Source organism: Columba livia, chromosome 2 (assembly GCF_036013475.1).
Source record: "Columba livia isolate bColLiv1 breed racing homer chromosome 2, bColLiv1.pat.W.v2, whole genome shotgun sequence".
NCBI classification, from domain to species: Eukaryota; Metazoa; Chordata; class Aves; order Columbiformes; family Columbidae; genus Columba; species Columba livia.
This window is the reverse complement of record NC_088603.1, coordinates 140,095,430-140,107,560: the sequence shown is the minus strand read 5'-3', so window position 1 is coordinate 140,107,560 and position 12,131 is coordinate 140,095,430. Positions and strand designations below refer to the sequence as shown.

At 37.5% G+C, this 12,131-nt stretch overlaps 1 protein-coding gene across 6 annotated transcripts in view; it reads left to right on the top strand.

Moving 5' to 3' along the window:
- Nucleotides 1–12,131, top strand: part of RNF19A (ring finger protein 19A, RBR E3 ubiquitin protein ligase) — a 61,216-nt gene that overhangs the window by 36,223 nt on the left and 12,862 nt on the right. For 5 of the 6 annotated variants that reach the window (XM_065054103.1, XM_065054104.1, XM_065054100.1 and 2 more), the window contains 2 exons: nt 5,650–6,404; nt 11,860–12,068. In XM_065054103.1, the coding sequence (XP_064910175.1) occupies nt 5,788–6,404; nt 11,860–12,068 (826 nt within the window). In that variant the 5' untranslated portion in view covers nt 5,650–5,787. Of the gene's footprint in view, nt 1–3,800; nt 3,891–5,649; nt 6,405–11,859; nt 12,069–12,131 lie in introns of those variants that run through there. The other variant, XM_065054105.1, reaches the window with a different exon arrangement.

The following is a 12,131-nucleotide window of genomic DNA, read 5'->3' as shown; positions in this document are numbered from 1 at the left end:
AATGAGAGCCTAATTAACTACACAATCAATTAATTTTCGGTCTGAAATAGGGGAAGCAACTCTGCTAACTTTTATAATTAATGGTCTTTGTGCTTCAAGAGAAACATTCACATCTATGTCTCCTGGAACAAAGCAAGACAGAGCAGTAAAGATTTTTTCCTGCAGAAGTCTCTGAAAGATAAGAATTAGTTTTTGCTTGGATAGATTTCATAAAATGTAACTACCATACCAGTGCCCTCTTTTTCAAAAGAGAAGTCATAATGACGTAAAATTTACATGAATATATTTTTAAAGTAGTTTTACATGGCTTAGTTTGAATTAAATAAATTATTTAACTCACTTCATATTTTTGCATCCTGGCATAACTTAACAAATCACTGTAAATGTTTTGTAAGTTCATTTTGAAAGCTTGATATATCTTTTGATACATATTTAACTTCTATAGAACAATCTTTTTGGTTTAATCCAAATGGTATAAACTCTTTGGTTTCTAATGTGAAATTAAAGTTAGACATCAAAAAACCCCACACAAATGAAATTTAAACATCTTTATTGTTGTCTAAGCATTAAATGGAGAATGTCACTGTTCTTAGTTTTTGTGGGGAAATATATTGAAGGAGTAGTCATAAGTGCATTCTGCTAATTGTTGTAATTAAGCATTTCACCTATGCTGCATTATGTTACTATTAAAGGATTTTGTTTTTCAACTTAGTGCATATAAAGGTTCTGCCAGAACCTTTGTTTTGACATAATTTCCATTCGTTTACTTCCAAGTTGCAAAGTGTTGGTTCTGCTTGTACTAAATCATCTGTGATTAAACTAAATAAGAGTCCTGGCATGCTCTGACACCATGTGCGTTGATGTGAGTATGGTGGGATTTATTAATGGGACATAGTGCTACAAAAGCATATAGCTGTTGAAATTGTTAAGCTCTTTCAGACACTTCCTCACTCTGTTTTAACTCTTAGTGATGTCAGAGTTTTAGTTGAACCTGAGGAGGCGTGTGTAAAGCGGGTAGGGTTATATTCCTTTTGGAAATACTCGGACAAAAGTGTAGGGATTTTTTTTTCCCCAATTTTAAAACTATTGTGGAATGAATTGACATTGAAAGAAGAATGCCCATTGAAACAAGAAACTTGATTGCTGTTTAAAAATTCTGTGCATTGGTATTTAATTTAGTAGCTTAAGCTTTTGCATATATTTGTTTTACATTTTATTCCACTATTTTACAATTCTTACACCATGGAGTAAACAAAAGGAAAAGTTGTTTTTGATGCCTCTTCTGGATGTTTAGAGATACCTCTTTTAAAAACATCATCGCTTAGAAATTCCAGGATACTATGGGATCAAAATAGGAGATGCTTATTGGGAGCATGAGGGAGTTAGTCTGTCCCAGCAGCTGGTTTACAGAAGTAGGGCTTTATCGCTATTCTGCTTGCAAAATCTGTAGGGTTATGCTTAGCTGCCATAGTGCATTTTGTAAAAGTTTTCAAACTAGTAAGATGAGGAAAGCAGCAGTTCTGTTGTGGAGAGCCATACTAGGAGATATTTTTTGCCCTAGTCATTTTGAGTTGAAAGTTTTTCCCTTTGCAAGATTATTTGAATTTCCTTTCCCTCCCCCTCCTTCATATGGTCAGCAATAGTATTTCCTTAAAGCAGTGTGGTCAAAAAGAATTGCAGAAGGAAATCAACTGAATGCTAGTTAGTTTTCCCCAGCAAACCGTTTAGGAGGGATTACCAAGGGAATAACAGTTAAGAACTGAGATTTATGTGAGTTACGCCTGGAAATGTCGCATACTTTTGGAAATCCTCAAATGACAAGGTGTGTTTGTTTGTGCTGTGGTGACTGATGGTTTGTGGTAGTCTGTGGTACGAGCAAAATGCGAAGTACGGCTGGAATTTGGATTTGTGGTAGAGCTTTGGGCATGGCAGGAAGCCAGAAACCTGCTTTTTCTGTAGTCGGTAAGTGCTTTTGAGGAAGTGTTGAGGACAGTGGTGAAGTTACATTTTTAGGAGTTATACTCTTCTGTGTGGATTTTCTATCCCTTTGCTGTTGCCCATATTAGTTTCTTCTATATGTTGACAGAGTTTATACTGGTCGGTGAGTCATGCAGAACTTGCAATGAATGTTGCCTCTCAAAATCAGATTGTTCATTATTATTACCATAATTGTGTGTCTCAGCTCGTTTCAAGTATCTTGATTTCAAAGCTTCATTTTTCACACAGTGTATCTCCTTCATGTTGGACTCGTTGTTACGGGAACAATAGAGGCGTTGTGTTCTCTGGCTATACAAAATCAAATATTTTTTTCTTTCTATTTGTCAGCAAAAACATGCAGTTGCTGTGTTGGGTTGGGCAATGTGAGAACTGGCCAGTGCTCCAGATTGCGCTAGTAAGGCACTTATGGTTTTGTACAGCTCTGATCATTATTAGCGTAGTAACATTTGTCTTCATTTTTTCCTCTAATAAATCATCTGCTGAATCTTTTCACTTTAGCAAAGTCATCTTTGAACGTCACTAAAATGGCAATGCAAAATTACTATATAAGGAAGAGTGTGGCTTTTAAAACTGGCTTTATGCATTGAAATCTAGAGAGCATAATTGATGATTGTCTGAAATAACTGACAACTTTTATATTCAAAGCTCTTGACAGAGTTTAACCATTTTCTTTAGAAAAGCAATCTGCTGTTTCTGAGAGACTGCTTGTCATATCCAGTTACACAAAGAGAACTGTAGGATGTACTGGTCTCTTTCTTCAGGGCATGGGAGAATCTTTGTTTATTTAAAACAAAACAAAACAAAAACCAACTGGTTCATTACCAGAGCTGCTATTTCTTGATTTTGTACATCTGTTGGAACTGGCAAAAATGCTGTAATACACATTCTTTCCTCTCCAGAGAAAGGGAGGAGAGGAAGGCTTGTAGTCATAGGCTTGGCTGGGTTACTGTATTTATTTCCTATTAAAATAAAAATATATTTTCAAACAAACAAACAAAACAATAACAGCAAAATACCACCTCATTGCCTGAAATAAGTGTGTTGATTGTGGTTCATGTTGTTCATTAACTCTCCTGGCTTAGGGGTCTGGCACTTTGCACTGTTCTGGTAGTATCTATTTGAACATACAAATGTCAGTAAGTATGTAGTTATAATAACACTTCCAAGGTTATTCTTCCACTTCTAGACATATAAAATTAACTTGTCAGCCATAGGCTATAGCATTTGTATATCTGTAGTATATTTCAGACGCTGTCTACCAACTGTGTGTATCTATGATACAACATCATGCCAAGATCCTAGAGAGAAGCATATTTCCTTCTATCTTCATTGTCAAGTACTTTTTCAGTTTCACCTTTTTTTCTTTAGAAAAGGGAATGGTTTAGTTCATCTAATGAGAAACAACTGCTCTGAAGCTGTTAAATTTGTTTGGGGAACAGAAGCAGGTAAAGCATCCAAGATTCCTTTTGACTAGATTTGAGGCTGAACATGTTCCTTTAGGAGGGAAGGAAGAGTATGTTATGTTATTGAAATAATCCTTTGTTTTAGACAGACCCTGGGAATAAAATACAAATTGTTTGCTGGTGTTCCACAGAGTTAATAGCTTTTTCCTTTGGCGGGGCATGATGTTGTATCATAGATACACACAGTTGGTAGACAGTGTCTGAAATATACTACAGATATACAAATGCTATAGCCTATGGCTGACAAGTTAATTTTATATGTCTAGAAGTGGAAGAATAACCTTGGAAGTGTTATTATAACTACATACTTACTGACATTTGTATGTTCAAATAGATACTACCAGAACAGTGCAAAGTGCCAGACCCCTGAGCCGGGAGAGTTAATGAACAACATGAACAACAATCAACACACTTATTTCAGGCAATGAGGTGGTATTTTACTGTTATTGTTTTGTTTGTTTGAAAATATATTTTTATTTTAATAGGGGGTGGTGGTGGTGTAGAGGGTGTGGAATTCAACATTCGAACAAAAACCTTAATATAGTGGTGCTTTTTTTTTAAAGGAAAATCTTAAAACTCTAGTGGCCCAAAACTATGACCTCTTTAGCAAAATTAGAAGATGTGAGGGATTTTTTGAGGTTTTCTTTGTTGCATTTGCTTGTTTATTTCTTGCACTTGAAGACAGTAGTATTCTTGTGAGGTACTACTGTACTGGATGGTTGCATAAATTAGGTAGTGGTGACATGGGTACCTGCTAGTCCATGTGTCGCACCCAGCTCCAGCAGTGTGGAGAGGGCCCAGCAGTGGGTTTGCTGCGCGCATTGCTCCGGGGAGCTGCACAGCCCGGCGGCTATTTCTGTGTTTCCTCTTCAGAGAGGGATTCCTGTTTCCGCTGCTGGTCGGTCATCTCTGAAACTTCCCAGTCCTGACCCAGTCGTGGCAGTGATCCCATCCTGGGGACGTGCGGCACACAGCTGTGGTTTGGCTGGTCTCCAGCTGTGTGCAGGCTGCCTGGGATCTGGTAAAGAGGCTTTCGCCTCAGTCAGTGTTGGTTTTTTGCCCCTCTTCATCTTCTCCGTACCAAGATGTGAAAGTTAGAAATTATATATATATTTTAATCATTGTCAGTGGCCCTTCATGTTCCTTTGTTTCTACCATTTGACTTACTTTTTTTAGTAACCAGATACCAAACACATCTCACGAGAAATACCTTTTCATTCTCCTATTACAGAAGCAGTTCACTGAGAGTTAAAAAAATTCCTGTTGCACACCCAAGCTTCCAAGTGGGAATATTTGTATGTTTGGGGGAAGTGAGCATTTTTGGTTGGAGGTGATCTGCCACTTCTTCCAGCAGTCTTCTCTGTCAGAGGAAAATACCTTCATTTCTTTCTGCTCTTGGAGTCAGTCAGTTAGGAAACAGGGAACAGAAGGAAATCTTTGCTGTCATCTTGTACATAGGGAATGATTGAAGCTTGATATGTGATGAGAATCTGATTTTGGGGCTTATATATTATTTTAAAGAAAAATCAGTATGATGAAAAATTCAAATGTCCTCACCTTAACTCTAGTCTTCACTTGAATTGCAATGTGGAGGTTGAAGGGCAGGAAAGTGTTAGCTGTTACTCACTCTGCATCTCTGCCTCCTGAAATATTCAGGTGCCTTACATTATAAATATGCATCTGCATACTTCTCTGAGAACCCTCAGGTTTTGAGAATATCTTGAGTAGTTTAGCCACAGTAACTTGATTCCTGCTGATAGTCTAAATGGGTTTAAAACATACACAAAAATAGTTAGTTTTTTTAAATTAACTTATTGGATTTGTACATGAACTTATTGCATGTGTGGAAAATGTAAGGTAGAGAAAACAGGAAAGTTTCCAATGCTGTAAGCCTGTTACTGTGCTTTATAGAAGAACTTGTTATACATTTACTTAATTGTCACCCTGGGTTATGGTAAATTCTACACGTGTGCGTACACACCCACACATACCACCCCAGTCGGGGAGCAGGAGAGAGAAGATGCTGTTTGTAAAGGCTAGAAAAAGCTGACAGAAGCAAGTATTGGGTCAGATGGTGAGGAGAAAATGGGAGTAATATAAATGGCAGCTCATTAGAGTACTGTCATCTTTGAGAACCAAAAATAATAAATGTGTTTCTAATTTATCTTCATCTTTCCTCCTAATATAGGGAATTCCTGTGAAGAATTTGCTGGAACTGGATACGTATGAATATTCTGCATGACGACTCTCAAACTGGATTACATAATAATATGCCTGTATCCTCTGACTCTACTATTTTGATCCTTAAAAATGACTAGGATTGTATATGAAAGTTAACCCATTTCTGATGAGTGAGCTAGACATGAGTTTACATCGGCAAATGGGCTCTGATCGGGACCTCCAGTCGTCTGCTTCGTCTGTGAGCTTGCCATCAGTTAAAAAGGCACCAAAGAAACGAAGAATATCACTGGGCTCTCTTTTTCGGAGAAAAAAGGACACAAAACGCAAGTCTAGGGATTTAAATGGAGGGGTTGATGGAATTGCAAGTATTGAAAGTATTCATTCAGAAATGTGTACAGACAAGAACTCTATTTTCTCCACATGTACCTCTTCCGATAATGGAACAACCTCTAGCAGCAAACCAAGTGGAGACTTCATGGAATGCCCCTTATGCCTTTTGCGGCACTCCAAGGACAGGTTCCCGGAGATAATGACTTGTCACCATAGATCTTGTGTGGATTGCTTGCGTCAGTACCTCCGGATAGAAATCTCCGAGAGCAGAGTTAATATTAGCTGTCCAGAATGCTCAGAACGGTTTAACCCTCATGATATTCGTTTGATACTAAATGACGACATCTTGATGGAAAAATACGAAGAGTTTATGCTTAGGCGATGGCTGGTTGCAGATCCTGATTGTAGGTGGTGCCCAGCTCCAGATTGTGGGTATGTGTGTTTTCCCAATATTTGCAAAACAGTGACAGCATAAATAGATAATGTTCATAGCGTTATGCTTTTTGAAGTTAATTGCTTTACTTTAGCATTCTGTTCTGTGTTGTGTGCTAGTAGGTAGCAGGCAGAATTCTTAAAAAAAAAAAAAAAAATTAAACTAACAAAAACCCAACCACCAAGCCACAACCTGCCTTCCAAAATAAAACCCTCCCTCAAGTAGTTTGTTTGGTTTGTTTTTCAGCACAGAGAGAATTTCAGCAATGTCATGAAACTTATTTGTAGGTGGTTGCTATGTATCTACAGCAGGCAAAAAAAAAATTAGATCTTGAACTGTTAAGGCAAGAGTGCAAAGCTCGGACTAAAGAGAACTGAAAATTCAATGACTACTTTTAACTTAGTCCATTCCTTAGAGCACAGTGGGTATTTTATTTTTTTAACTGTGGAAAATGATTGAAAGTTTTCTTTCAATAAAAAGGCCTCTCCAGTTTCAGATATCTTCCATCTTGTGGCTGGTTGAGACACCACTTGTTGCCTGTCAACAGGATTCTGATGTAAGATAATAATCAGCTTGTTACTGCTTATTATCTGAGGAACTTAATGTTTTAACATTGCTATAATACTCAAGGGGTTCTGAAACCATTCTGAATTATGACATGAGTAGGCTGAATACTGCTGAGCAGCTCACAGGCTTTTCTCCTGTTAGTGTCTCAATGCCATTTTTCAGCAAATTGGTTTTTTAGAGATTTTTTTTGTTTGCGTTATCAGAATGTCTAAAGGTTATAGCTCTGACTGTGCAGCGCACACTAAAAACTCACAGAAGATGACATCTCTCTCAAAGCCTCACGTATGAGCAATAATTAGAAAGAAGAAAAGGAAGAATGTTGGAAGAGAACAAACTGAATTGGACTGACTATTAGGTGGATTAAATATGCCAATATTAATGTTTAGGAGGCTTTCAAATTTAAATTATATGTTAAGAGACTTATTTGAAACACAATTTTGCTTTCATACTTCAAATGAAATAGCATTTGCTAATGTGGGTCAAAAGCAGCGACTGGGAAAGTGATAGTTTCTTAGGTGCTCTGATCCAAAATGGGTGGCAGTGTTGTGCTGTGGTTTGAGCAGAGGAGAAATGACTTGAGAGGTAGATGGGTTGCATGAGCTTGTAACAAATTTATGTGGACAAAACCACTGTAGCTTGCTCTTACTGTTTTGATAACTGCAAAAGAAAACAACCACTAGAAGGCATTATTTGCTAGGCAGAAGTATGCCTGTCTCAGGTTTCTCTGAGTTTCATTTTTCTGGACAAACTCTAGTTACTGAAGGTAAGGGGAAGCATATAAGAGCTGTTAAACCATTTTCTGTTAAACCATGTTTCAATTATTCAGATAATCTGCTTACTGCAGTAGTAAAAAAGTAAGGTGGATTTGTTTAATGGAGACTTTTCACCTTCTTATTTGTGCCTCAATTTTCTCATCTGTTTAAAAAAAATCCTAAGCATCTTTAAATGGTCAAACTGTAACAATAATTGCTGTAGATAATACCATTATAAAATTAAAAATTGTGTCTTCGGATCAAAGTTAAAGTTCTGTGCAGTCATGTGAGACCACAGCAATATATTAGTTAGTACATAGCAAATACTGTAATACTCTGAGGATGGAATCCTGAGGAAAACACAGAATATTGCCAGGCAACGACACTCTGCCGGTGGTTTTGTGTGAGGGGAATGGAACAAACTAGTACTATATGGGTGACCTCAGATCTACTTTGATAACATGACTTTTTCCTAATATGTTTCATGTGGTAGGAAACTACTTCACAGTGATAGATGGATTCTGGTTTTGATGCAGGGATAGTACATCTGCGCTGAATTCTCATTACTAATTTAAAATAGGATGAAGTTGGTTACTTGGATACTTCTCAGCAGGATCATTCTTTATCATCATTCATTATGTCATCCTAAAGAAACAAGAGGTCGTGCCATCATGTTTTGTCAGCTCAGCAGACATTTGCCTTAACAATCACATGGTAGAACAGTTATCAGTATCTAATTACTTTGGCAACTGTAATTTATTTGTGCAATATCAATTAAAACTGATGCTGCTTTTATTTTCTTTTTTCTGATCAGGTGTCGATAGGTCATTCTGGCTGAATGCAATAGGGGTGTGGTGGGAGCTGACCAGGTTTTAGCATGCGTAAAATATTTCATTAAGGAACTTGATGGCATGCATTTACTAAATTTGCCATTGATCCCAAAGTAGGAGAGGTACAGTAACTTCAGAAGGTATTATTTCCTAAAGTTGTCTTTAAAATTAGAAGTACTGTAATAAATAGGAAATAGGTGCAAAGTATACTGTAAAAGTCTTTGGAGCAGCTGCAGCCTACCTGCAGTGGCTTGGTAGGGGACACTGGCAAATAGGTGGTCTTTCCCTGGGGCAAAGAGCACGGGTAAGGGAACCTCATGGACTTTCTTCCAGGCTAAATTTTTGAGATTCTGTTTCTTCCTATCAGTTTTCCGATGTCATTTTAACAAGCCTTAGTGAATCAGCATTCCAGACGTGTTCTGTCTTTTCTTCTATCTGAATTATTTAATGGTTTTGCTCTGAGATTATGTTGCTGACATTATTAGAAGAGAGCAGCAATTCCTAGATTTTCTTCTCTTTTTCAAGGAAAAAGCAGATCGGGCAAAAGAGTAAAAATTTTTCATTCCTATTTCTTCTTCAAGTAATTTCTCTTTGCCTCTGGTTTTTGATTTACTCATTACTTTTTAAATTTGGTTGTTTGTCCCTTCTCTCAGTGTAATAAGAATTTCTGGCTTTCGCATCACCTGTAAAATGAATGCAAAATGTAGAAATTAAACCTGTAGTCTTGTACAGTTTGAACTGAGATTTACTCTGGTCTAAAAAGCTACTTTCTAAAGGTGTGCCCACACATCTGTCCCAAATGGGAAGTCCTTTCCTGGATGCACCCATTCTTTATTAGCAATGGGAGGCAGGATATAAATTGATACTTCATTCTGTGGCCTGCATTTGAGATCCTTTGCTAAAACTTTGGTTAGTCTTGGATGTATCCCTATATGTTGAAGAAGCATTTGGATCAAAGTTTCTTAGTGTACATACAAAGCAATTAAGTCTTTAGTCACAGTAAGTGGGAAGAGAGCTGATTAAGTTGGCAGCCATACAGAAGAGTCTTGCAATTATTGAAACAATTTTTTATTTGGAAAGTAATAAATATTTGAAAACAGATTAGTATTATATCTCATTTTTATTTGAAACGGCATCATCTGTAAATTTAAGATTGAAAACTCCTATTTGTTTGCAAAACTTTTTGTGTTGTGGTTTAACCCAAATTGGCAATATAACCATGGTATCTGCTCAGTGACTCCTCCTTCCCCAGCCCCAAATAGGGGAGAGAATTGAAAGGGAAGGCAGAAGCTCGTGGATTGAGATAAACAGAGTTTAATAAAATAACAAAATAACACTAATATATTATACTACTACTAATATATATTAAATTGAAATAGAATATAAAATTAAAGATAGTCAATACAATTCCTCACGAACTCCACCCATACCAAGCAGCTGGTCCCGGGCAGCAGTACCTGGTCCCAAGAGCTGATCCCAGAGAGAGAAGAGAGAAAAAGGCAGAAAGGCCCAGAGGACACTGCAAAACAGCAGGATGGTGAAAAGCCAAAATAAAGAAACTCCCAAACAGAACTCCACCAAAACAGAGCAGAACCAGAACAGATCTCCATCCCTGTCTGTCCTGACTCTGTCCCTAGCCAGAACATCCTGACTCATATATGGAGCATGATGCTAATGGCATGGAATACTCTCATTGCTCAGTCTGGGTGTTAGTCAAGTTCTGCCCCATCCATGCCCACTTCCTTGCTGTCTCATGCCTGTGGGCAGAGTGTTCAGAATGTCCTTGGCCCTCAGACCAGAGCAATTCATCTTGTTCTCAAACTAAATCCAAATAATGACCGTGCTGGCTATGAAAAGAAAAGGAAAAAACTGCATGGAAAAAACTCATTTTCTGTCGAACCAGCACAGGAGGAAACTTCAAACATGCTGTTTTAAAACACTAATGAAAGGGATAGGATTTGCATTAACTTAACAGTGCTTCAGATCTAGCTATTCTAAAATTAAAGCAGCTAAATTTTCAGATAAATATGTGAGTGGGAATTATTTTTTTTAGTATCATTAGCAATAAAGAATATTTTGAGTTAATTTAGTCAACTACGATAAATTGGGCAGGGGGTAAAAATAAACAATTTAGTCTTTTAAAATAAAATTACTTTCATTTCAACAGCCACAAATTAAAGCCTTCCTGCATTTAGGAATCTGTTGAAGTCTATTCAGGGGTACTGTTCGTGTGAATTGGAACTATAAATGTTTTAAGTGTCCATGCCCATGGACGTAGCATTGTTTTCTATTTAAAAGAAAGCTATTGCAAAGCTTACAATGGATAGGAGTTGAGGCACATGTGTGTATATGTATTTAGTATTAATATGAACTGTAATATACCTCGTCTCTATTTTTATCATGTGATCTTTAAAATGTAAACCTGATGGAGGACTGGATTTGTGGCAAAAACTGTCATTGAACAGACTTGTTCATGTAGTGTCTGATAACAAAATAGTGTAACACAGTTTTGCAAGTCTCAGGGTTTTTGGAACTATTTTACCCTTTAGTATTGTCATAGTAAAGGTGACAGTAAAGCCCTGAACTCTCACCAATTTGTTTTTGCAGTTTCAAATGTATTTTTAAAAAAATTGTCCAAAGAAAAGTCTTAATAATTAAGAAACCAAAATATTTATAAAATACTTGCTTTGTTGTTTTGACATTTTAAAATACAAAGAGTAAGCAAACATCTATTTAAAGTAGAAGTGGTATTCATGACACAAGGCAACCAGTAAAACACAGAAATGTCATGCAGTACCACATCAGATGCCTTTACAGTAACAGATTACACTACAGCTCACTTAGCAAGGGTCCTCCCAGATTACAGAAAGCGTCAAGCCTAGACATGCCCATAGTGACTGGGACACTTTTAAAACTGTAGCTTTTTTTTTTTAATAACTTTTTTGGTTTTATTGTCCTGTTCTTCTAAACTGTGGTTGCTTTGTGACCATAAACCTAGAGTACTGCATTCAGCCTTAAATGCAGTATACAGTATACTTTAGTACTGCACAAAGTTACCAGGGTGGGGTAGAGCAAAGTGTTACACTCGCTGTAGTATTTCTGTACAGTCTTAGTCCAGTGCAATAGTGAGGGAGTTGAGGGAGGAGCTGGTGAGGAACCTGTTCTGGCCACCTAATGTCACCTGCTGGTGCCCACTGCCTTTGTGCCTGCTTCAGCTGCTCTGGCAGCTGTCTTGTCTGCTCCAGTCTATAGATAGGACTGTTTTTATTAACAAAATTCTCTCTTGCCCCTCTTGGTCATTCAAGATATGCTGTGATCGCTTTTGGATGTGCCAGCTGTCCCAAACTGACGTGTGGACGAGAAGGCTGTGGAACTGAGTTTTGCTACCACTGTAAGCAGATTTGGCATCCAAACCAGACCTGTGATGCTGCTCGCCAGGAGAGAGCTCAAAGTCTGCGCCTGAGAACAATTCGTTCTTCATCTATTAGCTACAGCCAGGAGTCTGGAGCAGCAGGTATTTATGATTATGATACTGTGTCTGTCTGTAAAACCTTCTTAGTATTTTTCTGTAGTACAT